The following is a 27,271-nucleotide window of genomic DNA, read 5'->3' as shown; positions in this document are numbered from 1 at the left end:
TGGCGAAAAGGCCTGGTAGGTGGGGTCTTCTTCTTTGTCTTAAGGAGAGTATCCCATCGAGTCTCATGAGCTGAGAGTTTCTGAGTAGTGGAGTCCATGGATTCTCCAAACAGCTCATCCCCCAAACAAGGTGCATTGGCCAGTCGATCTTGATGATTGACATCGAGTTCTGAAACTCTGAGCCAGGCCAGTCGTCTCATAGCCACCGACATAGCCGTGGCCCTAGAGGTCAGCTCAAAGGTGTCATAGATTGATCTGACCATGAACTTGCGCAGTTGTAAGAGCGATGAAGAAGTTTGGCGAAAGGCGGATCTTTTAAGGTCAGGGAGGTATTTCTCAAAAGATGACAAAGTCTGAATGAGATGCTTAAGGTAAAAAGAAAAATGGAAAGCATAGTTCCCTGATCTATTTGCTAGCATCGCATTTTGATACAACCTCTTGCCAAACTTATCCATGGCCTTACCTTCTCTGCCAGGAGGGACAGAAGCGTATACACTAGCCCCCGTGGATTTCTTTAAAGTAGATTCCACCAGTAAAGACTCATGGGGGAGTTGCGGCTTGTCAAAGCCTGGAATAGGTATGACCTTATATAAGGAGTCCAGTTTGCGGGGAGCTCCTGGGATGGTCAAGGGTGTCTCAAGATTTTTGTAAAATGTCTCTCTTAATATGTCATGGAGAGGCAGTTTGAGAAATTCCCTTGGAGGCTGGTCAAAGTCCAGAGCATCTAGAAATGCCTTGGATTTTTTGGATTCAGCCTCCAAGGGAATAGAGAGAGAGTCACACATCTCATTGAGAAAAGAGGTAAAAGAAGTTGAATCAGGTTTAGAGGAGGGATCTAACCCAGAAGGATCCTCTTCCCCTGATGAACACTCTCCCTCCGAAAGGAGAGGGTCCTCCGAATCACCCCACAGATCAGGGTCCCTCATCTGAAAACTGCGGTCCCGGGAGTCCGGTGTGGAGGGTTCTAGGTGTCGAGTTTTATGCATCGACTTACCAGACCTCTGTGAAACGGTACCGGGAGATGTTAAAGGCTGTGTCGGCGCTGAGGTTTGAACAGCCTGGTGTAAGGATCTCGGTTCCAGCGCTAAGACCGGCATTGATACCGAGGAAGTGGTATGCATTGATACCGACAAGGTGGATGCCGATAAAGGAGGCTGCTCCACTGCTGGTACCGTCGGCTCAGACCGGACCGGGACTGGAAGGCTCGGTGTCAAAAGAGCAGGAAGCAGCTGTTGAAGTTGTTCTTTGAGCTAGACCTGCAGGACGGCGGCAATGCGCTCGTCCAGTGAAGGCACCGGTACCGCTTTTTTCTTCTGCAGTACCTTGGGTGCCGCTCTACACTCCGAAGACGAACCCGATGTCGAGGGGCTAACCTCAATCGGAGCGGAGCGCTTCCGTGGGCGCCTCGAGGTCGGCAGGATTGGGCTCGCTGCCACTGAGACCGGAGGATGCTCCAGCGGGGAAGGCTTCTTAGCCGGCTTACCTGAGGGATGCGACGCTGGCGCGGTATTGCGCAGTGTCGATGAAGTAGGTGCCGACTGCGTCGGGGCCGAAGCTGGAACCAGTGCCGCTGAATCCGACATCTCGGTACCAAATAATAATCGCTGTCGGATTTGGCGATTTTTTAAAGTTCTCTTTTTAAGAGTGGCACAGCGGGTGCAGGTGGACGCTCGATGGTCAGGACCAAGACACGGTAGACACCAGTTGTGCGGGTCTGTGAGTGAAATTGGTCGAGCGCACCGCTGGCACTTCTTAAACCCGGGTTGAGGGGGCATGAAGGTAAAAACGGCTTCAGCCAATTCGAAGGCCGAGGCCTCGATGGTGGCAACAGGCCCCGCTGGGGCGAAACCGAAAAAATGAAACAAAAAACAAATTAAGTTTTTTTTGTTTTTTTTTAACAAAGAAAATAAAATAAAATGAGGGAAACAATATTTCCCAACGAGTTTACGCGAGCGGGAAGGCGAAAGAGAAAAAAGTTTTCAACAGCCGTTGAAAAGTGCGTCTTCTTAGCTCCGCGGAAACTAAGAAACTGGAGACCACGCGCCTCCGTCGGGCAGGAACGCACTTGCGCATGCGCAGTGTGGCCTGCTAGAACTTTCCAAGTTCTTAGAGTGCAATCACTCTAAAATTGTCCGTACTGGGGCTCCGTCGGTGCCGTCACCCATCAGTCAAGAATATGCTGCCTGCTTGTCCTGGGATAATGTTAATACAAAATATCACTCATGGCCAAAAGAGCAATTTTATCACACATAAGCAGTAACATCTGTCCCTCTCTCTCTTTACTCCTAGAATTGGCTAAATCCCTTTGTGCCTGAGCCAGAAGTCTGTAACTGTACTAAATACAAAAACAGTAATGAAGTTAAGGTCAAAGATATCAGTATGAGCCCACCATGAATCATGGGAACCTTTTGGCTCAGGCTAAGTCTCACAGGTGACTAGCACCAGACGTACGTCTAAATGAGAATTGCCTCATACATCATCAAATCTGTGACCATCTTCTATAAACAAAATCATTTGTTTCAAATGAAAAAATACAGGCTTATAGTTCAGGAACAAGGGGAATATAAGGACATAACAAACAAATACCCCATCACAGACTAAACCAACACAATAAATATGATAAGTTATGAAAACTAAAGAAAATATGTGAATAGTGGTTGAAGATTTACACATGCATAATTCTAAACCTCAAATTTAATAAATACTAAAACATTTAAATTAATAAGTTAATATATAACATCTAAAAGTTAATCTAAATAAATATGAGAATCCATTAAAAGAATTATATTGTGCAAATTGTGCTAAATGTGCAAATCTGCCCAGACTCTGAGAAACAAATAACTACAGTACGATAACAAATTGTATGCTCATGAAAAGTGCCAGTGCCAGCACCAATACAGGAATTTCTATCTATAATAGCAACAGAATCTTTCTCATTAAAATAAAGTGCAATGACTCAAGTACCAATTGAATTTCAAACATTCAAATACAAATATAAAAAATATGTGAATATCACTCATATAACCCAACTATAGTGGCTAATAAAGCATCAGTACTATAACAATTAACTATAACATATAACCAGGGGCTCAGACTATTACCAACCCCACACATATACACACACAATACCACTCAAACCAAGAACATATCGTCATTCATCACCACTCGACAGAGCTCCGTTTCGTGTCTTCATCAGGAGCAGGATGCCAAATCTATATACATATAAAATCGGAGGTATGTATGTGTGTATGTGTGTGTGTATGTGTGTATGTGCCGTGATCACGCAAAAACGGCTTGACCGATTTGAACGAAACTTGGTATGCAGATTCCTCACTACCTGGGATGATATGTTCTGGGGGTCTCGCGGCCCACCTGCACATGTGGGCGGAGCTACAAACATAAAATCAGATTTCACCCACTCATGTCAATGGAAAAAATGTAAAAAGCTGCCATTCTCACAGTAATTCAAAAACGGCTTGACCGATTTGAACGAAACTTGGTATGCAGATCCATCACTACCTGGGGTGCTATGTTCTGGGGGTCTCGCGGCCCTCCTGCACACGTGGCCAGAGCTACAAACAGAAAATCAGATTTCACCCATTCATGTCAATGGAAAAAATGTAAGAAGCTGCCTTTCTCCCTGTAATTCAAAACCGGCTTGACCGATTTGAACGAAACTTGGTATGCAGATCCCTCACTACCTGGGGTGATATGTTCTGGGGGTCTCGCGGCCCACCTGCACACGTGGTCGGAGCTACAAACAGAAAATCATATTTCACCCATTCAAGTCAATGGAAAAAAATGTAAAAAGCTGTGGGACCGCTTTGAACGTAAATTGGTATGCAGATCCCTCACTACCTGGGGTGATATGTTCTGGGGGTCTCGCGGCCCACCTGCACACATGGGCGGAGCTACAAAAAGAAAATCAGATTTCACCCATTCAAGTCATTGGAAAAAATGTACAAAGCTGTGGGACCGATTTGAACGAAACTTGGTATGCTGATCCCTCACTACTTGAGGTGATATGTTCTGGGGGTCTCGCGGCCCACCTGCACACGTGGGCGGAGCTACAAACAGAAAATCAGATTTCACCCATTCAAGTCAATGGAAAAAATGTAAGAAGCTGTGGGACCGATTTGAATGAAACTTGGTATGCAGATCCCTCACTACCTGGGGTGATATGTTCTGGGGGTCTCGCGGCCCACCTGCACACGTGGGAAGGGTGGGTTCACCCAAGAATGTATATGTTCTTGCTCCTGGAGGTGAAAATAAAAATGTTGTTTATAATCAATTTTTGTGTTAGTTGAATTGTATTCATTTTGTCAATTATTTCACATTATACTTTGAATATTTTACTTTTTATAAAGCTGTAACAAAATTATTTCATTCACCACTATAAAGTATCTTTATTTAAATCCATTTACAGTGTTATTGCTATAATTAAATACCCGTGCAACGCCGGGGCATCAGCTAGTAATATAATATAATGGCCCAGTGGAAAACACCGACAACCAAATTTCACAGTTAGTCGGTCCAAAGTTTCAAAACCAAAAATCAAGGAAAATACTCAGAGCTAGCGTGTGCAAATCAAACAACGCAGCGTTGTTTGATTTGTACACGCTAGCTCTGAGTATTTTCCTTGATTTTTGGTTTTAAAACTTTGGACCGACTAACTGTGAAATTTGGTTGTCGGTGTTTTCCACTGGGCCATTATATTATATTATTTGGCATCCTGCTCCTGATGAAGACACGAAACGGAGCTCTGTCGAGTGGTGATGAATGACGATATGTTCTTGGTTTGAGTGGTATTGTGTGTGTATATGTGTGGGGTTGGTAATAGTCTGAGCCCCTGGTTATATGTTATCGTTAATTGTTATAGTACTGATGCTTTATTAGCCACTATAGTTGGGTTATATGAGTGATATTGAACAGCAAACCAAACCAAAAGGAAAGACCAAAGGTCCAACTGTCTGCAGTAAAAAACAATCCAGAGAAAACAAACCAAAGATTTACTTGTCCTAATAAAGTCTGCCTGCATTGTGTACAAAGTCTGCAGTTTTTGGTTTGTTTTCTCTATATGAGTGATATTCACATATTTTTTATATTTGTATTTGAATGTTTGAAATTCAATTGGTACTTGAGTCATTGCACTTTATTTTAATGAGAAAGATTCTGTTGCTATTATAGATAGAAATTCCTGTATTGGTGCTGGCACTGGCACTTTTCATGAGCATACAATTTGTTATCGTACTGTAGTTATTTGTTTCTCAGGGTCTGGGCAGATTTGCACATTTAGCACAATTTGCACAATATAATTCTTTTAATGGATTCTCATATTTATTTAGATTAACTTTTAGATGTTATATATTAACTTATTAATTTAAATGTTTTAGTATTTATTAAATTTGAGGTTTAGAATTATGCATGTGTAAATCTTCAACCACTATTCACATATTTTCCTTAGTTTTCATAACTTATCATATTTATTGTGTTGGTTTAGTCTGTGATGGGGTATTTGTTTGTTATGTCCTTATATTCCCCTTGTTCCTGAACTATAAGCCTGTATTTTTTCATTTGAAACGAATGATTTTGTTTATAGAAGATGGTCACAGATTTGATGATGTATGAGGCAATTCTCATTTAGACGTACGTCTGGTGCTAGTCACCTGTGAGACTTAGCCTGAACCAAAAGGTTCCCATGATTCATGGTGGGCTCATACTGATATCTTTGACCTTAACTTCATTACTGTTCTTGTATTTAGTACAGTTACAGACTTCTGGCTCAGGCACAAAGGGATTTAGCCAGTTCTAAGAGTAATTTGATAATAGTTTTTATTGGCTATATACCTTATAGGGTTTTCTTTTTTCCTCTCTCTCTTTACCATGCAGCATCTGCCCTTTGTCTTTCTACCCCTTCCATCTACTGTTTGCCGTCTTTCTCTGCCCTTCACTTCCATCCAGTGTTTGCCCTCTCCTCTTTCTCTGCCCTTCCGTTCCATCAAGCATCTGCCCCTCTCTCTCCTTTCTAAGCAGCATCTGCCCTTTCTCTCTCTCTACCCCTTCCATCCAGTGTCTGTCCTTGGTACGCCATTGCCCCACCCCCATGAGCTGGCATCTGTCTTCTTCCATCTTTCCCTCCCTTCTTCCTCTACCCATGCTTTCCTTTCTTATTTTCCTCCCACCCCTACCCCATGCCATGGTCTGGTATCTGTCTTCTTTCCTTCCATCTCTCTCTCCCCTCCTCCTGTGGTTTGACATCTTTCTCCTACTCCTCCCTTCCCTGTGGACTGGCATCTCTCTCCTCTCCCTTTCCTGATCTTCCTTCCTCTCTCCTAATTTGGAGTCTTTCTTCTTTACCCCCTCCCTCCTCCCAACAGAGTATGAAATTTCTCCCCCCATGGATTGGATATCTTTCTCTCTCACTCTCTTTTCTCTTCCAGGCTGCCGCTTGCAATCTTCAGGCTGCCAGCAGCATCATTCATCTAGACATGATGCCGTCAGTAACCCCGGAAGCTTTTCTTCTGCTTCAACTTCCTGGCCCTGCAGAGGTAGGACATTACAGAGGAAAAGTTTCTTGGTTGCTGAAGGCAGCATGTTCAGCTGACTAACACTGCCGCTAGCCCAAAGATTGTAGGCTGCATCATGAGGAAGGGACCAGAGCACCTCCCTATGAGCTGCACCCGGGGCGGTCCCTCCCCCCTCCCCTTGGTATACCATTGTTCTTCAACAATTTCACTTAGCTAAAATTGTTCCCCAATTGGTACACCCTTATGTTATGGATATGTATAGCAAAGTTTCAAAATTAATGCGCCTACTTGTTAGAGTACAATAAAGTGTTTACCAATTATTAATTCCCCAAACATATGGTGACTACAAAACTCTGTCTTAACTGTATTAAGTGCCTTTCCATACAGTTACAGTGGGACTTCTATATATGGTACCCAAAGTTGCATGCTGAAATTGGGCATGTGCCCAAGTCAAGTACACAACTCGATTGATCAATCAGCCCTTAACTAGCAATAATTGGACGCTACCAACCAATCATTATATTTAATTGGTATCAATTAGAATTTGTACATGGAATTTACTGCACATTGTTCTATAAGGCTCAGTGCATAGCTCTCATAGCGCACATCTGAAAATGGGGCAATGCTAGGGGCATCAGGGGCATTCCAAAAAGTTATGCACAAAATTACAGAATTTGTACTAAGTGTGCCTAACTTGGGCGCCAGCATTTACACCTCATTTTCAGCAGATATAAGACCAATGCCCAAAAGTTAGGTGCAGGATCCACAACTAAGTGCTATTCTATAGAAGGCATGCATCCTTTCTTTTTTTTTAATATTCTTTATCTTTTTTATAACTTACAACAAGTGCATCAGAAAAAACAACAATTTAACATGTATATAACACTTGATATTCTTCAATAATAAAATTAATAAAGTTTATCCCCCTCCCTCCCACCCCTTTCATTACGATCATTTCATATACATAACATGTATATCATATAATAAATTCTTTTTATACCATTAATAGAAGACCAAAAACTACCCCCTCCCCCAGGGAAAAATGGCATCTATTCATTATAATAATTTGTTAATGATAAAATGGACAAAATCTAAAAGGGTTTCATAACTCAACAGAAAAAAAGACAAAAATAAGAATGGAAGTAAAAACAAAAATTTTATCATATACCATGTGCCTCTGTGCACTCTTTATATATATATATATAAATATATATATACACATATACCTTTATATATACATATATACCTTTTTTGGATTTATGCCTTAGTGTTGCCCTCACACTCTAGAACCACTTGAACGTTTTATGTTTTAGGATTGACAAATATGTCTTCATTTTTGTTTGTTTTTCTCAATTTTTAATTTTACAGTTTTGCTTTGCGGTTTTATTTGAAACCTTATCCACCTGGGTATGTTGACATTATACATATTCTTTTTCTATATATTTCTCTCATTTGCATATATTTGTACTTTAGCATGTTTTTCTTTCAGCACCTTTATCACAGTATTCTATCATGTTGATGGTTACCACAGGATTTTCTGCATGACACCACACATTTTATTCTATATTTTATTCTCTGTGTCACTAAGATTGGTTTTAATTACTTGTGACAGCTATTATATCTTTTCACAAATCTCACATTCTCACACATAGTTTTTATACTATTTATTCATTATTTACAATTGAGTTGTGTTATTTTGATTTATTAGGACCCCTGATGAAGGTGTGTTTACCGAAACACGGACCGTGTCGGGTCCTTTGGTTTGATACAAGGTGGTAACGTTAACCGCATTCATAATTTTGGTTCAATAAATTTAGCCTGAATCTTTGTACATTTGTCTGCAGTTCTCTTGGTTTTGGCTTTTATTTGTATTTATAAAATGACAATTATGCAATTATTGTTTCTTTTTATACTTTAATAAAATACGTTCAATATAAAATCATAACTATTTGAGGCTTGTATGGATGGGATCAGATGGTTTGCGGGACCGAGCTCATGGGGACGGGGCGGAGATGTTTTTTTTTAAATTTCAGTCTTAGTAGTTTGCCAGTCCACAAAATAATTCTTTTATTTCCGCCGGTCCATAGGTGTAAATAGGTTGAAGAACACTGGCTTAATGCATCTTAGTAAATAGGCTCCCAAATTATTTAGGGCAAAAGGGACAACAGCATCCAACAGCAAGTCTGTTTCAATCTATGAATTCACAATACCAAAACTATGCTTTTTTCTCAGATTGAACCCAATGGGATCAATATTCAAAAAATTTAACCAACCAAAAATGGCTCCTAGCTGGTTGAATCACCTGTTCAGGGTTAACCACTAATTTTCAGTGGCACTAACTGGTTAAGTGCTGCTGAAAATAACCAATTAGCGCCAAACTGAAAACTGGCTTTTTTTAGGGATGTTCTGGAGGCGGAGTTAGAACTTGGCTAGTTAAGCACCAATATTCAACACTTAGTCGGCCAAGTTAATCACATAAATAAGGCCACATAAAAGTCAGTCCTATCTTTATGGAGTAACCCATAGCCAGTTATGTGCTGAATATTGCACTTAACCAACTGTGTGTTATCCAGCTTTGGAAACCGAGAAATCTAAAGCCAAAGCCTTGATATGGCCTGGCACTGAATCTCTGGGTTTTATGCCAGCAGTGGTTAGCAAAATTCTGATCACCACTGGCTGAAAATCAGGCCCAAGAAAACTAAATACTATCCAAGATGATATTTGAAACGAATGAGATATACTCACTATTTCTGCAGTATGTCCTCTAAATGTATGGTAACATTTTCCTGTTTCTGCACTCCATAATTTGCAGGTTTTATCAAAGGATCCAGTGGCAATTTTGTCACTAAAAGAATAATTATTATTCTTTAACAGGATTTTGAGAATTTACAGAAAAAGAACTTTGCACAGTAATATCAAAGGAAAAAAACAATTTTATAGGAAATAAATTCAGGCATTTTAGTCTACTAATAAGAGGGGTGATCCATTATCAAACATGAAAAGCTGTTACAAAAGAAAAGGAAAATACTACTAAAGAAAAGGACTAGCAACACCACTTCTAGAATATTCCTAGCTGAATCTATGGTACATTACTTGACGCTCTCTCATCTTAAAAAAAAAAAAAGGGATGACAAGGCTCAAAGAAATGATAGACAATATTATTTAATTTAACAACACATTTACAAGAAAATCATAACTGAAATATAGCTCCTAGAGCAGTGTATTGCAAACTGTGTGTGTGTGTGTGTGAAGTAAGTTTGAGTTAGCTGGAGGGCCCTATATGGGACATAGAGGGTCAGTAGGTGAGAGATAGAAAAAGGTACTAAAATTTTGTATTTTTTGAGCTAGGAAGAGGAGTCTGTAAGATATTCTATAAGTAACAGGTAATCAGTGTTCTTCTCTTAAGAGAGGAGGGTAACATGATCATATTTCTTTGCTCCACAGATTAGTTTCATGGCTGAATTTTGTATATTCTGTAGCCTTCTAATGTCTTGTATTCTTACACCTTGCAATAAAGAAATGTAATAATCTAGTCTTGTTATAATGAAAGAATGTGTAAGGATGTGGAGGGCCAACTTTTTAAACAGATGAAATACTGAATAAATTATTTCAAGGCAAATAAATTTTTTTTTATAGTTTTAGAGATTTGAGGCTTTAAGCTCTTAGTGTTATCAACGATAACACTGAAGTTTCAAGTTTATTAGGATTTTATATACCGCCTATCAAGGTTATCTAAGCGGTATTGTTATGGAATACAGTTGGATCCAGTAGGTTTTGGAGGGCTCAAACACCATAAGAAGGTTATGGTAAGATATGTACCTGGAACCCTTTACGTGAAGTTCACAGCAGTGCACCTAAGGTGCCTCACTGCTCTGCTGGTATGTCTGTGTGGCCAGTCTACTATAAATGCTGGCCCTTCAGCATCTGTTCCACTCTCTCCCCTCCCCACTTTCCTTCTCCTCTCTCTCTCCTACCCATATTCCTTCAGCGTCTATTCCTCTCTCCCCTCCCCCTCTCTCTCCACTTCCCTTCACCGCCCTTCGCACAGTCCAGGCATCTCCCTCCCTCCCTTCCCCTCACCTTTGCTGATGATTTTCATTTTTCTGTTTCCGAGCAGCTCGAGCCTTTTCTCAAGCCGCATGCGGCTGTACTGAAACTTCTCCTCTGATGCAACTTCCTGTTTCCGGTTCTATTTATGTTCAAAACCCATCTAAATAACCATCCATAATTCATCAATAGTCTTCTCATTCCCTGCTATCCCTCCAAAGTCCTCCACTCAGTGACCCAAAATCCTCTTACAATCCTATCCTTAACGTATATAAATACTATGAGATCAAACAATTTTGCAATGACAGCACCATCCCTCTGGAACTCCCTCTGGAACTCCGCACCCAATTATCTGCGTGAAGAAACATCTTTATCCCATTTTAAGATGAAGTTAAAAACATTTCTATTTCAGGATGCTTTCAAAATATAAATGTCCTTTTAAGGGCTAATCTTCCCTTTATCTCCCTAGAGAAGTCACTTCACCACTTATTGTTTGACCCTTATTTGTTCTCTTTTCCTTGAAAATTTTGTAGTTCTCCCTTTTGCCTTTTGTTCCTGTTTGTCTTGGTTTCTTCCATACTAACTTCCCTTGTCGTCACTTGTTGTTAAGTTCTAACACTGATTTTTGTGTATGATGTTGATAGATTTTATTATTGTATACCGCTTAGAAGTCTGATTGAGTGGTTTAAGAAATTTTAAATAAACTTGGAGAAGTTTCAGGCAGCAGCGCATGACTTGTTTAAAGGCTCGTGCCACTCAGAAACAGAAAAATGAAAATTGCTAGCAAAGGTGAGGGGAAGGGAGGGAGGGAGATGCCCGGACCATAGCGATCGAGAGGAAGGAGGGAGGGGGCTGCTGGACCGCGTGATCGCGAGGGGTGATAAGTATTTTGCACGTGTTGCCTCACTTAACTGCGGAGACAAGTCCCCATACCCTGCAAAACCAGTTTTTTTTCTCCCCATTTCAGCAGGTTACCCGTGGCTAGCCGCAGGTAACAGTCACCGAGTCATTCTCTAATCCAGGTCTTCTATGACCACTGGTCCCCGAGAAAGAAAGTCAGCTGTACTCACAGTCTTGCACCCTTCTGAAGACGCAGTAAGTCTGCATACCATGGTCTGCAGGTCCAATCTGGAGCCAAGAGAATGACTTTTCCCTGATAGCTTCCAATCTTATGGAGTATCAGGCCTATTATGGGCCACAGAGGAAAAAAAAATACAAGAGCTTGCTCTTTAGCCATGGCTGGACCAAAGTGTCCAGACCTGCGCTTCCGGGCTCAGATCTTTGACTGAAAAATCAGACTACCTTTATGTTTATTGTTGTCACAATCAGATCGATCGTTGAACGACCCCAGCGTGGAACAAAGGATTGGAAGGCTGCGGAAAAAAGTGCCCATTCTCCTGGGGAAATCGGCCTGAATATTGTCCATTTCTGCTACATGTGCTGCTGAAAGAGCCTGAAGATGAAACTGTGCCCATCTAAACAGTAAGCGGGCCTCCAGACTCAACTGGGTACTCTTGGTGCCTTCCCTGGTGGTTAACATACACCATCACAGTAGCATTGTCCAAGATGAGTCAGACCCTCCAGACTCTTCTCCAGCCTTTACAATGCCAATCGAATGGCATAAAGTTCAAATCTGTTGTTTGACCACTTTCTTTGGGAGGCCAACCATATCCTCTGGATTGGGTATCCTTGCAGTGAACCCTTCAGCCAAACAAGCTGGCATCCACTGTCAAAAATACCCACAAGGTTATTCTAAGGGGCATACCCCTTGATAACACCTGTGGATAGAGCCACAAGCTCATATTGGTCCGGCCTTCCGAAGTCCATGGCAGAGACATCTGCAGGGAGACAGATTCAGGTGTCAACCTCGACAGCAATGTGCTCTGGAGAAGACAAGTAGGCCTTAATTCAAGGGACCACGTCTATTGTGGCTGCCATGGAGTCTAGCACTTGGAGGTAGTGCCACGCAGACAGAGCTAGTCAGATCAACAAGCTTATTATCTGGTACAAAGCTACTGTCTGCGTGCCTCTGGAAGGTAGACATGACCTTGAAGACTCCCAGGTATTCCAGGTATTGGGATGAAACCAATGGGCTACTGCATGTTCCTCTGGGAACAACAGAGCTCTGATCAGTCAATCATCCAGATATAAGTGAACCTGCAAGCCCGACTTGCATAAATTGGCAGCTACCACCATCATCACCTTGGTAAAGGTGCAAGGAGCTGTCCCTAGCTCAATGGGAAAAGCCAAGTCCCAGGAAGTCCCAGGAACTTTCTGTGTTCTGGAAAGATGGGAATGTACAGGTAGACCTCCAACAAATCCAGTGAGACCAGAAATTCCCCTGATGCTTCCATACGAAAACACAGCACTTTCAACACTGCACTAACGTGTAAGATCCAGAATGGGTCTTCAGTTGTCTGAGAGTAAAGGAGCCTGAGGACTCTATCCCAGAAAAAGAGTCAGGAAATTCAAGACTCTCCAAATAAAAACATGTTACTTTCTTGCTTCTATCCTCTTTCTACCCATTTCTATCTGGTGATAGTTAAATGATTCTTTGCATTTTATATATTCAAGTCCCATATAAAATAATCCCTATGTCAGCTATATGAAATTTGCCCATTCTGAAGATAATTTTATACAGTAAATCTTTTTTGCTCATAAAACACTGAGTTATACCCATAAAATTAGATCACAACTAAAAGTATGTGTGAAGTAAGTGTTCAGGGAAGGGGTTTGGCAAAGCAGCAGTGGTGTTGCAATTTCTACATGTATTTTAGTCAGTACATGCATACTTTACATGCTAATATTTACATCTGCTGCCTTCAATACAGGGGCAATTTTTGCAGAATTCTACATATCTTTACAAAACAGACTAAAACTAGGTGTCTTCCTGCCTAATTAATTTGCCTCACATAGGTGACTATTTGGACATCCAATCTAGATGGCCTGTTACAAAATTATCCTCAGCAGACATATTTACTTACCCATATGGGTTGTTGAAGGCTATTGCATAAACTACATTCCTGTGTCCTTCCAGTGTATGTAGTTCCTCTCCTGATGCTGTGTCCCACACTTTGCATGTTCTGTCATAGCTTCCAGTGATAAAGCTAATATGATGAATAGCAATTATGATGAATTACACACAGCATGTATCACAAATTCAAAGCCATACACTGTAAGCAAGATCTTTATTTTCAGGAATAGAATACATAGTGCAAATCTATAAGTGATAGAATTTCAAAATATAATTTAAAAATTATGTTGAGTAAAAACATGTTTTACCAGGTGAAATAGCTGAATTTGACTGTGCCTTTTTAGCTTCCAAAAGTGCATGCATAGTTTCACAACAAATGTACTTTGTGATGTAATAAAGAAAAGAGCTCCAAGGATGTTACTTATAGGTGCATAAGCATTTTTTTACCATATACACAAGGCAATATTCAAACACAAAACACGTGACTATCTTATATTTGAATATCAGCTGAATTTGTACAAGCTAAAATGTAGGAACCAAGAGCCAGTTCAGTGCCTGACTAAAAATGTATCCCTAAAATTCACATAAATTTGTGAAGAGTACAATAAATCTTTACTAGTACTGAATAAAATCAACTTCTGAGTGTTTTGATTTAATTTTTCAAAAATCATGAAGAAAATGAATCCAAATCTACAAAAAAAAAAAAAAGAAAGAATGTATGTGTGTTTGTACATACAGACAGTTTATAGACACTAGTAATATCTCTAATTCTATAAAAGTGAATTTTATGCCTGCTTCATAGCCATTTCACAATATCTTCTCTTTGAAGAAGCAAAATCTCTAGTGTGGTCTTACATATACTTCCATCGTGAGTGTCAGTATAAAGAGATTGCAAAGTTGTAACACCTGGAAACCTTGCTTTAAATTCCCCTGGATCCCAATTAACAACTTCGGCAGTTCAAAAAGGTTACTATAATAAATTTAAGGATGTGTGGGGGCCATTTTTAAATTATTATCTATAATATAATAAAACGGTAAGCCGCGCATGCGCACTTCTTAAGCGTGCATCCGTTTTCCGTGAGCTGTAGTGGAACCACCAGCCGTTAAAGCTCCTGGTGCTGACTCCCGATGGTGGAGGAGAGGCAAGGTAGAAAATTTCCGCTGCCCGGCACCCGAGTCCTTTTCCGCCCCCCCCCCCCTTCCCTTACCGCGGCCCCGACTGGCGATTTAAGCAGCGTGTCCAGCAGTCTTCACACGCTGCTTCGGGCCCTTCTACTGCCCTGATTTGCTCCGGACGAGCCACAGTAAATCAGGCCAGTAGAAGGACCCGAAGCAGCGTGTGAAGACTGCTGGACACGCTGCTTGAATCGCCATGTGTAGTCGGACCCGCGGGAAGGGAAGGGGGGGGGGGCGGCAAAGGACTCGGGCCCGCGTTTGTAGTCGCGACTGTGGGAAGGGAAAGGGGGTAGAGGAAACAATAATGCTGCTGCACAGGGAACTGGTGTGGGGGGAGGGAATGCTGCTTTGGACAGACAGACAGAGGGAGGAAGGGAGACAGAAAGACACAGGGGCAGGTGCACAGGGAACAGACACAGGTGCAGGGAGATATACAGAAAGACAAACAGACAAAGGGGGCCAGGGACAGAGACAGACAGAAAGAAAGACAGCGGGAGTGCGTCAGGAGGGGCACGGGATGCCGCAGAGGGAACTTTTCCAATGGGTGCAACTGGGCGGCTGTCGGGAACCTCTGATCAGGGGCAGAGCAAGGTAACTGTATCATAGGGATAAGAAGGAGGAGGGGGGAGAAAAAGAAAGGGACACCTACTGCTGGACAGGGGGAGAAGGAAAGAGGTGCTGATGGACAGGGGGTGGGTGAAGAAAAAGGAACGGAGGCCTAATGTTGGACAGGTGGAGAAGGAAGGTGCTGCTGGACAGGGGGGAGGTAAAACAAAGGGAGAAGGGCTGCTGCTGCATAAGGAGAGCTGTGAAGGGGTGGTGGTGGACACAGGGGAGGTAAAAGGAAGGGAGAATGGACAGGGGAAGCAGGCAAGGGGTGGTGATGGACAGCCAAGGAAAAAGAAAGACAGTAAGAAAGAAAGCGGATAAGGAGAGAGAGAGAGAAAAAGAAATAAAGAGAGACAAAAATAAATAAAGAGAGACACATATATTCTAGCACCCGTTAATGTAACGGGCTATAAGACTAGTAATGAATAATTTACACTTTTCCCAATTTTAATTCTTACATGTGGATCGGTGGGGGGGTTGGATTTCTATTAATAATATATATGAATGATAAGATATTATATTCATGTGGTATATTTTTTTGTTGTATATGGAAGTGGGAGGGGGTGAGGGTTATATCTTTTTGTTGTATGATATGGTAGATTTTCAAGTGATATTGTATTCTAATTGTTTGATATTTACTGTACACTTGTTGTGAAGTATAAAATGAATAAAGAATTTAAAAAAAAAACAAAAAAACAACTTATAAAAGGTAGACACGCATTACTCTTAATGAAAAAAGGATCTTTCATATTACAGTGTTACTTAATGACCTCTAGATATATTACATTAAGATTATCAGTACTTCCGTCATCTCTAATGCTGATTATTATTATTTGGCAACTAGTTTTTGTTAAGTATCGAACACTGTGAACTCTACATATTTTAAAAACAGAATGCTAGGCTAAGTTATGATACTACAGGAATAATATTCAGTGGGTAGTAGACAGCATTTTTTAAAATGCTGAACGCCATCATCAAAATTCTGCCTCGATATTCAGGGCCAGATTCTATAAATAGTGCCAAACTTGATAGGCACCTAACAAAGTGGCACCTACCGCATGTCAATCAAAGGTGCCATTTGTACAGGCGCGCTTTAGCAGTGACTAAATCAACTTAGGCTCTGATAGGCACTGGTATATTAAGCCAGAGTTTTCCTAGCCTAATATACTGGCTAATAAATTATTTTAAATTGTTTTTAATCTGTTTTTAATAGAACTTTCAGTTATCAGCGCCAATTTAGAAAAATTAAAGCTAGGCGCCTATATCAATCAATAGACGCTCCAATCTAGGCACCTATATAGGAAGGCGACCCCCATCTAGGCACCTTTTATAGATTCAGGGCCTCAATGCCAGGCAATGTCTGGGTACTGGCATTAAATATCCAGGTTATGTGCAGATGGTTAAGTCAAACTGGCCAAAGGCAGGACTACTATTTATATGGTTCTATTTGGCCAGTTAACAACCAGTTAAGGGCTGAATATTGGCAACTTTGCCCTGATTCCACCCCTGGATCGCCCACACAATAGCCGGTTTCGACTTTAGCAGTTAGAGAGGTTATTCAGTGGCACTATCTTGTAAATGCTGCTCAATATTCCCTCAGGGCCTGTTCAGCACCAGTGAACTGGGCAAGAGGCTCTCTTATCTGGTTAACTGGTGTTGAATGTCAACCCCTATATTTCTAATCAAAACTATGAAAATTACCTGCAGAAGAACTTCAAAAATAATATTCAGTCCAAATAAATTTAAAAATTGTTTTCAAGCAAACGTTAAATTGAAAACTTTTTAACGCCTAGTTTGTTCTATCCACAAATGTTTTACATTTATTATCATTTTACAGAATTACTTTGCACTTGATTCCTTCCACACCTAGTGTATATTGCCTTTCAAAAAGCAATTTGCAAAGGCATATCAACCCATAAAACCGGTTTTATGACCAGAATTTGGAATTTTGAAAGTTGTGTTACATATATGTCCATATAGTTAATATGCTCCAATCCTGGACAAATTAAAAAATAAACTACAAAAATATGACTCTCCACTATTATTTTCCAAGACCTGAAGATCACGTAAAACCAGAATACAATATTTATATGATATTTTGAATTAAATTACTTGTGGGAACAGTGGGTGGAGAGGGAATAAATTTATTTATGTAAAATCATAATTGAATGAATTTCAAGTAATGTGTAAAAGTTTCAAATGATGTACCGTATTTTTACGCATATAACGCATGCGTTATACACAATTTTTACAAACCGTGCATAACCTTGCGCGTTATACGCGTGAGCACGTTTTACAATGTTTTTTTTACATAGTTCCCCCCCCCGACGTCCGATTCACCCCCCCCCCCCCGCAGGACCGATCGCACCCCCACCCCGGAAGGACCGCTCGCACCCCCACAGCCTCCCCACCCCCACCCCCATCATGGAGAAGCTCCTACCGTTCTCCTGCTGCTTCCTGTGAGCCCTGCTCTGAAATGCTTCCTCTTCTGGCGGTCCCGGCCCTTCTGTGAGCCCTGCGTCTGTGCTGCTTCCTCTTCCGGCGGTCCCGCCCTTTCTCTGACGTCAAATGGTGCGAGCGGTCCTGCGGGGTGAATCGGATGTCGGGGGGGGCATCAGGCTTTCAGGATGGGGACAGGACTTCAAGGGGGAGAGGAGAGTCGGGGCGGCCAGAGGAGAGTCAGGGCGGGCGAAAGGAGAGTCGGGGTGGCCAGAGGAGAGTCGGGGCGGGCGAAAGGAGAGTCGGGATGGCTAGAGGAGAGTCGGGGCGGGCGAAAGGAGAGTCGGGCGGTGACGGGAGAGTCGGTATACGGGTGTGCGCGGTATATAAAATTTCTTTACATAAATTACAGTTTCCCGCGCGCTATACCCGTGTGCGCGTTTTACACGGGTGCGCGTTATCTACGTGAAAATACGGTAATGTTGTGTACTTGATGTAAGATGAAAAATGAATAAAGAATTTGAAAAAAAAAATCCCTAAATGTAGATATATAAGAGTCCATAGGCCCAGGAGGAACCCACTGAGAGACTAGATGCATGATAGATTTATCCTGGTCAGACTGAAATTTGACAAAAATAATTTAACCTGGAGGTTTCAAATTATGGCTTAGGTTCATTAACCTCAAATGGTTCATTGATGACATCTTTTTGATTTGATGATCTTTTCAATCAGAATTCGAACAATTTTTGAATTGGTTAAATACATGGGATACTAATTTTAAAATTACTATGAATTTTCATCAAACTGGGATATCATTTTTCGATGTTTGGATATACAAAGAAGGTTCCTAGCTAGTTACCACAGTGTTTACTAAGCCCATTGATCGCAACAACTATTTACATTATTCTAGTTGCCATCCAAGGAAACAAAAAAGACTCTTTGCCCATCCTTAGCCACTATGGCTAAGGAGACACCAACCACTGTTTATTTTAAAGGAAAAAAAGTGAGTGTGATGTAATGATATTTACTGATGTAAAGGGTTTATTGTATATTTTTTCTCTTATTGCACTCTGCCTAGAATTATTTTTATGTGGATTATAAATGCTGAAAATAAATTAAATAACAAGACTATGAGGGCAATTCTAACTGGGTGCATTTATGTGAACCATGCACACGTAAGTCCTCAGACAGCTGGCATTTGCGCACATATGTGTACTATGTGTTATTCTATAAAGAAGCGCAAAAGTGCTATAGTGCATAACTGCAAGGGGGGTATTTACACATGGACAAGAAGGGCATGGGGTTGTCTCCAATGTATGTGTGTAGCTAATGAAATATTATGAGTTATATACATTGAATTGTGAACTTAGGCATGTCCATTCCAGTCTACACTGGTATTCTATAAACAAATCAATGCATTCAAATGTTATAAAATTGGCACTCCCTGAACTACAATGGGTGACTAAAAAGGGGTACTCTCATAGAATTATATACTGGGGCATGTAGTGCAGATGAATTTTCAGGGCCTACAGTAAAACAAACTAAGCTTTCCCACATTCTGATCAGAATTTTTTTTAATAAAAACATAAAACTCAGAATGAAATTCTTCAATTAGTTTCAGCTCTAAACTTACCTAGAGCCAGACTTATTAAATGCCACATTGGTCAATGGTAATATATGAGCTCGCAGTACCTGAAAAAACAGAACCAAACCATTGATTTCAACCACAAAATCAAAACTGATAGAATTCATTGGATTCTCCACAATATTTAATTTGCACTGTCCTTATTCTCATAGAAACCAGTACAATCAAATTACTTCAACTAGAAGGAAGGGAGGATTGTGAGCAGTTTAATTTATTGTATGAAACTACTGTTGAATTCAGACATTTTTTTTTGTCGGGGCAGAATCACAGGCCTCCCTGCCATATCCAGCCACCAGCATTGAATTTCCAGTTTGTTTTTGGCTAGCCAAGACACAGCCGGCTATGCTAATATTCAGTGGTTGGCTGACTAGGTCTCAAAAGTCAAAGAAATACCATTCTCTTAGGCAGTTGTTTTTGGTACCAAACTTAGCCAGCAAGCAGCTGAATATTTGCAGTGACCAGCTATGTCACATGACATAGCTGGTCACCAACCAAAACGCTAAGACGGATATTCAGCATTAGACAACCAACTATCCCCTGCGGATCGGCAGTAGCTGGCTATTTGCTATTCAGACGTCTAGGAGTCGTTTCTAGCCGTCTAAATAGCACTGAATATTGGCCCCAAAAAGTTGGAGAAGTATATGGCACATCTTGTACTCTTCACAGTAACTTAATACAGTGCAGTGCCGGTGAAGGCAAGGACCATGGAAAGGAGAAGCTCCCACTGTGATATCAGGATGGTATAAATAGGTTTGAATAATGAAAGGTATACACTGCTTAATATATGCAAAATATAAACAGGTAAATAATCTGGTTGTTGCATCTCAAAAAAGATATAGCTGAATTAGAAAAGGTACAAAGAAGGGTGACGAAAATGATAAAAGGGATAGGACAAATTCACTATGAGGAAAGCAGCTAGGGCTCTTCAGCCTGGACAAGAGGCAGCTCAGGGGAGAAATTATAAGAACATAATGATAGTCTTTCTGGGTCTGACCAATGGTCCATCAAACCCAGTAGCCCGTCCTCATCATGGCCAATCCAGGTCACTAGTACCTGGCAAAAACCCAAAGGGTAGCAACATTCTATGCTACCGATCCACAGAAAGCAGTGGCTTCCCCCATGTCTTTCTTTGTTATAAAAAGTATTATTAAATGAAGAGAACTCCACCAATATAATCTCTCTGGCTTAGAGAGAGATATATTATAAATAACTATTAATTTGGGGAAAGTTAGCTCGCTTGATTAAAACATAGCTCTGTAATAATAATTAAACATAATATATGTGAATATTTATTCAAGAACTAAGACTCAGAACATTTATAAGCAAACTGAAAATTTATTTAAAAGCATTAATCAAGCAGGTAAAGCTGTTACAGCTGGGACCTTTTGAGCCAAGACAAAAGGATTGCACAAGACAAATGCTGCTAAAGCAGAAGGATTAATTTATCTGGTTTCAAAAAGTTATTGACAATGTGAATAGTCCTTAAAATGGAGCAGAGGCCGCATGGCCTAGTGAAGCAGCATGGTGATACAGGGGGGAAGAAGAGTTGTAGCTTGATCCAGGCTAGTTCCAGAGGGAGAGAGAGCATATTCCCTTCTGAGAAAGGATTCCACTTCATATTTATAGGGTTGAAACCTGTTTTTGAAAAACAGAATCCTAGGTCTCTGGACACAGGATGCAGAGCAGTTCAGACTTTTTCTCTGTTCCCAGGTGGTGTTATGACTAAATCACAATGGCTTAAAAGGATGTCCCAATACAGAGTATTGTTACTGTCTTTACTGGATGTGGCATGAATCTATGTCTGAGTGGTTTCCCTCTGTTCTAGGCAGATGAGGTCATCTGATCAAATCTTCTTTGAGCAGCTTAAAATGGTGTGAAGAGCTTTTGTTGATCTTGCAGACTGGAGATTAATTTGGTGTGATGGGCTCTTGTAGTCCAGAGATGAATTTGGTCTTCTGGCCTACATCCTGTAATCCACCCTGGCCAGGTACTTAACACTTTCTGAAGGTAGATGGCTCAGTCCTTTCTTTTGTGTTCTATTGAATGAGGTATTTAACACCTTTCTGAACAGATGGCTGTGCTGGCTCAAAGACCAAGTCAGAAATTACATTACATTAGAAATTCACTTTTAAATCCATCAAATTAATAATTATAAAAACATTTTAAATCCTAGCAGAATTATAAAACCATCATAACTTCAAGCAGAATTATAAAAACATTTTAAATCCAAGCAGAATTATAAAATCACTTCAGGCTACATATTTTAAGATCATATCAGAATTATAAAATCATTTCATGCTACATCTTAAAACCAGCTACAATATCCGCTTTTACCACAACCTCTGGCAATGCGTTCCAGAGCTTAACTATTCTCTGAGTGAACAAAAGATTAGGTTCTTACCTTTGCTAATCTTCTTTCTTGTAAATCCACACTTTATTCCGGGACCAGTGGGTTATTTCCCTCTACTTGCTATGACTTTGTAGGAAGCCTCAGAATTTCAGAGACTTAAACCCCTACCCCCTCATATCTCATCACTGTGCTAGTATCCTAGCTCCTTAGTCAGTTTAAAAGCAGCTAGGAACATCTGTAGAGGACAACAACGAGAGAGGGGAATGGGGAGAACTCCCCGACAAATAAATCAATTCTGCTCATATCAACAAATGCAAAACAGCAACAATGCAAAACGAAAGAACAGGTTAAGAAACATTAGAAACCTGAACGACAAAACAGTGCTATAGGGACCCCACAAACTAAGTGCTAAACCCATTCTGATGACACTCAAAGGCTGGTCAGAAAACAGAAATCCAGCTTACCAGAACTTGTATAGGCAGACAATCGGTGAAACAGCAAAGAAGAGTTCTCCTGTTGTCCTAATTAAAATAACTGACAATAAATTAAGACTATAAGTAAAGAAATGAGCTAGAGGTGGGTGGGAGAGGAGAGGGTAGGAGAGAATGGAAACTAAGCCAGACCCTGCTCTGCCTGCCAGAGAGCAGAAAGATCAAGCTTACAAAACTGTAGAACTATAAAAGGCTATTATTATATGGAGACTAGCTAAGTAAATTTTGCTCTTTCAAGATTTAAACTGTCTATAGAAGGGAGCCTACAATTTAGCTGAGTGGAGTGGAAAGGGTAGATGGGAATTGCTTATTTACTCTTTCCAATAGTGGGCATGTGATGAAACTTCTAAGTAAGTAGATTTAAAATAAATCAGAAAAAATATTTCTTCACTCAACAGGTAATTAAACTTTGGAATTTGTTGCCGGAGAATGTAGTAAAAGCAATTAGCTTGGCAGGGTTTAAAAAAGGTTTAGATAATTTTCTAAAAGAGAAGTCCATAAGTCATTATTAAGATGGCTTGGGAAAATCCACTGCTTCTTCCTAGAATAAGCAGCATAAAATTTGGTTCTCCTTGGGATCTTGCGAGGTACTCATGAAATGGGTTGGCCATTGCTGGAAACAGGATACTGGGCTTGATGGACTGTCTATTTGTCCCACTATGGCAAATATGTTCATTTTAGATACATTTATGAACACAGATGTGTCTCATCTTGATTTTACAGTTTATCAATAATTTACTAGGAATAGTGCAAACCTGTGCAACAAGATGTAGCATACCAGTGGCTAAAGATAGGCAAGCAAGCTAGTAAAACTAGCAGGTGCTTCAATCATAGGCAGCAGAACATTTTTTTGTTTGGGGGGCCCAAAAGCTTCGCCCCAAACCCCACCCAAGCTCTGTCCTAAACCACGCCCCTTAATAGTACTAATTGTAATACCATTTTTCCATTCCTTTTTCATATTGTCACAAACACTCCTCAGAGCAGAGCTAATCTGTGACAAACACTGGAATTCTGGCGTGTCCCCTATAACAAGGGTATCTTCAGGTCTTCTAGTTAGCCCTAGGTGCCTGCTTAGGCTTGGGAGGCAAGGGTCAATATAGGCTTCAAGTTATCACTCCTCAGACAGCATTCTTAAATAAAGAATCAAAGCTTTATTCTGACCTTGGTGGTCCCAAAAAGATGAAACATAAAAGGCAAATATTGGCAAAATAAATTCAGCTGAACAAAAGGGAAAATCAAAATATACAAGCAAAAATCCCATACAGGTTATCTTGCCAGAGTTCTTGCACTCTGATTCAGCAATATGCTTTATAATGGTATTCAAACATAACTCAAACTTCTTCTCAACAGTATTTGTTAGAAGCATAAAACATAAATAACTTCCAGCAGTCAAGACAGGGACTAAACAAACTTGTGTCACAGCAAAGGTTAGAAACTTTGTTTGGCAGTAAGCCCTAGCACTGCCTTGCAAAGAACCCCGGTCTCTTCAGCTACCTTCAGGAAGGCAAGGCAGCTGTGTGAGATCAGGTGATTAGCTGCCAGCAAAAGGTAGCCACAGTATGTTTGCAAAATTCCAAACAAACTCATTCAAACAGTTCACAGGTTCTATAATTTCAACCTTTACTTTTATAAAAAAACATCAGTTGCCAGCATTCAGATAAGTCAATTTCTGAAATCAAACTATTAGTTAGCTTCAAAAGCAAATGGCAAATTCTTCAGGCTTTCTGGCACAAAAGGAAAGGCAGAGGGGGAAAAAAAAACCCACATTCACTGCTTTCCAGCTACTCACTGCCTGGCTCAATTTGTGTCCATAAGTTCTAGCTGGTTCTCATGTACAGGACCAGCAACTTGTACCTCCATGCTTTCCACACAATCAGGAATCTGAAAGCTTGAGGTGGGGAGGATTTCTTCCACCTCCTGCATGGGCCAATCTGGCACTTCTGGCTCTGCTGCCTGGCTCCATGGCTCCTGCCCTGCCTGGCTGTGGGTGTGACTCACCCTGGTCACTCGCTCCTCCTCCTCCTCCTGCTGCTTGCCTCAGCCTGCTCTTAAGCAGCTCAGAGCCAATCCCCTTCAGCCTGTAGCGGGGGATGGGCTTTGGTTCTAAAGCAGCCTTTCTCTGCCTGGGTTTACTCAGTGCAGCTACATTCCTTCTGGCTTCTCTAGCTGCCCTATAGCCCGGAGGCTGATGTTGCCAGTCTGCCTGCCTCTGTTCCATACCATTATTGCTCTGAATATAGGGGCAAGAGAGGTCAGCCTCAAGTTGACCGCCAGAATCAACCTGGTCAGCTCTTCTGAATCCGGATCTTACCAGGGGCAAAATTAGAGCTGATGCTGGGTTTGTCACAATATATACACATAATATAATCTTATTAACAACACATAATGGTTAACCACAAAATTAAACTACACAAAACATACTGTATGCTTCTCAACATTCATTCCTACCAGAACACCTGGCCTTGGACACTTATGCAGAACACAGATAATCCCTATGCAAATACAAGACCACAGACTAATGGCTCCTTTTACTAAGCCGTGCTAACAGTTTTAATGCACGCACTGGATTAGCGCACGCTATAGCATGCGCTAGCCGAAAATCTAATGCCTGCTCAAAAGGAGGCGATAGTGGCTAGCGCACGCGGCAAATTAGTGCGCGCTATTCCGTGCGTTAAGGTCCTAGTGCGGCTTTGTAAAAAGAGCCCTAAAAGTACTAATATGTACAAACGAAACCCTAAGATGCCAGAATCTACATGCAGTACACCAGAGAAATAGAAAGAAATCAATTTCTTCCTGAACAGTACAAACTATAGACAGCAGATATGAATTCTCAAAACTGACACATTTCAGTCACTAAATTGAAAATAAAATCATTTTCCCTACCTTTGTTGTCTGATGATTTTATTTTTCTAAACATCTTTTCCCAGTCTCTGGTTGTACTTCCTTCTGTTTGTGCTCTTAACTGTGTTTCCAGGGCCTTCTTATCCATTTGCTGTTTTCGCTCCTTCTTCTCTTTCTGCCCTACATCCATCTTTGGCATTAACTTTTAACATTCAACTTACTTCCATTTTTCTGCTTTCTTCTCAAAATCTATCTACTTTTCCATGTCTTCCCTTCCCATCTATCCATGTGTACCATCCCCTCCCTCTTTCTTCTCCCCCTATTCCCACCTATCCATAAGAATCATTTTTTTATGTCTTCCCTGCCACATCCATTGCTGTGCACTATCTCCTCCCTCTGTCTCCCCTTCCCCTCCATTCCTGTGCACCACTTCATTCCTCTCTCTCCCTCTTCCGTGGTCATACATCTCTGTCTTCTCCCTTCCCCACTCCTATCATCTGGCATCCTTCTCCTCTCCTTCCCATAGCCTGGAATCTCTCTCTCCTCTCCCATGATCTGGCATCTCTCTTTCCTTCCCTCCCTTTTCCTATGCTCTAACATCTCTCTCCTACTCTCCTTTCCTTTCTGCAGTCTGGCATCTTTCCTCTCTCATTCCCTTCCATTCCCTGGTCTGGCATCTGTCTCTCCTTCCCATTCCAGTAGTCTGACATCTCTCTCTTCCCTCCTTCCATCACCCTTCTCCGGAATCCTGACATCGCTCCTTTCTTTGAGTCATCTCTCCTCTCTCCCAGTGTAACATTTATTCCTCCCTCCTCTCTACCACTATGTCCAACAATTTTCCCTCTTTCTTCCTTTCCCCATGTATACCATCTCTCTTTCCCTCCCACTCCACACACCTATTGTCCAACAATTCTCTTTTTCTCTTCCCTCACCCACCAGCAGCATCTCTCTTTTCCTCCCTTCCCACCACCCCAAACATGCATCTCTCTTTTCCTCCCTTCCTAACCCCCAGCACATGCAGCATTTGTTCTTCTTGCTTTCCCAACCCCTCACCCCATGTAGCATCTGTCTTTCCCTCATTCCCAACCCTAGTCCCCCTCCCTCCAAGCTGGAACCTGTGGTAAGACCTCTCCCCTGTTCCAGACACCCCTCACCTACCACCTCCCTGCCGCTGTAATTGAAAATCTTTGGGTAGCCGGTGACATAACGAAGCAAGCCTCCCATTGTCGGCCTGTCCTGGAAGTATTCTTTCTGCAGCACTTCCTCTTCCCACACAGTCAGCATCGCTGCAGAAAGAACACTTCTGGGAGAGGCCGACAATGAGAGGCTCGTTTTGCTATGCTGCCGGCAGCCCAAAGATTTTCAATTACAGCAGCAGGGAGGTGGTAGGTGGGTGAGTCGGGAGAGCCATACTTCCGATAGCCAATTTTGGGGGAGACCATGGTCCCTGTGGCCTCCCCTGTTCTAAACTAAACTAAAACTTAACTTTATATACCGGGTCTTCAACCAAAGGAAGCTCAACATGGTTAACAATAAGTTAAAAAAATAAGCTAAAGTACAAGAGAATTCGTTTTCAAAATGTTTAGAAAATAAAAAGGTTTTTAAAGATTTACAGAAAGATTGCAGAGAGCTGGAACATCTCAAAATTAGAGGAAGTTCATTCCATAATTGGGGAAATTTACACATCAGAGAAATGCTAAAATTCTTGACTCCTTGAATTCCTTTCCTAGAAGGGAAAGTTTAAATCGATGAGAGCCTCTCACATATGAAAATCTATAAACATTCCATAGAAGAGGAACAAGAGGAGCAAAAATACCATATAAAATTTTAAAAATAATACATAAATATTTAAACTGGATTCTGAGATAAACCGGGAGCCAATGGAGACTCAAAAGCAAAGGAGTCACCTATGGCTTCAATAATATATGAAATAAACCTAACAGAATTCTATCTTGAGCAGAGGCTGCTTGAGAACTCAGAGGCTCAATTTGGGCAATAATGAGCATACAAAAACAAAACCGCACCAAAATCCAAAAAAGTAACTTACGCATCGAACCAACCAAATTCTAGACACGAATAGATGAAGCAGTCCAGGACTGCGACCCCCAAGCACTTCATCTCACATTGAAGAAATCTGAGCACCAACATCCTTGATGAACTAGCCCCACTACA

The 27,271-nt window shown here is 41.2% G+C and overlaps 1 protein-coding gene across 2 annotated transcripts in view; it reads right to left on the bottom strand.

The window, feature by feature from the left end:
• DAW1 (dynein assembly factor with WD repeats 1) overlaps nt 1-27,271 on the bottom strand; it is a 143,009-nt gene that overhangs the window by 82,552 nt on the left and 33,186 nt on the right. For both annotated transcript variants that reach the window (XM_033959306.1, XM_033959307.1), the window contains exons 4-6: nt 19,406-19,464; nt 13,559-13,681; nt 9,273-9,372 (exon numbers count right to left, since the gene is read on the bottom strand). In XM_033959306.1, coding sequence (XP_033815197.1) covers nt 9,273-9,372; nt 13,559-13,681; nt 19,406-19,464 — 282 coding nt within the window. The remainder of the gene's footprint in view (nt 1-9,272; nt 9,373-13,558; nt 13,682-19,405; nt 19,465-27,271) is intronic.

Source organism: Geotrypetes seraphini, chromosome 9 (assembly GCF_902459505.1).
Source record: "Geotrypetes seraphini chromosome 9, aGeoSer1.1, whole genome shotgun sequence".
Classification (NCBI taxonomy): domain Eukaryota; kingdom Metazoa; phylum Chordata; class Amphibia; order Gymnophiona; family Dermophiidae; genus Geotrypetes; species Geotrypetes seraphini.
This window is presented reverse-complemented; position numbering and strand designations above follow the sequence as displayed.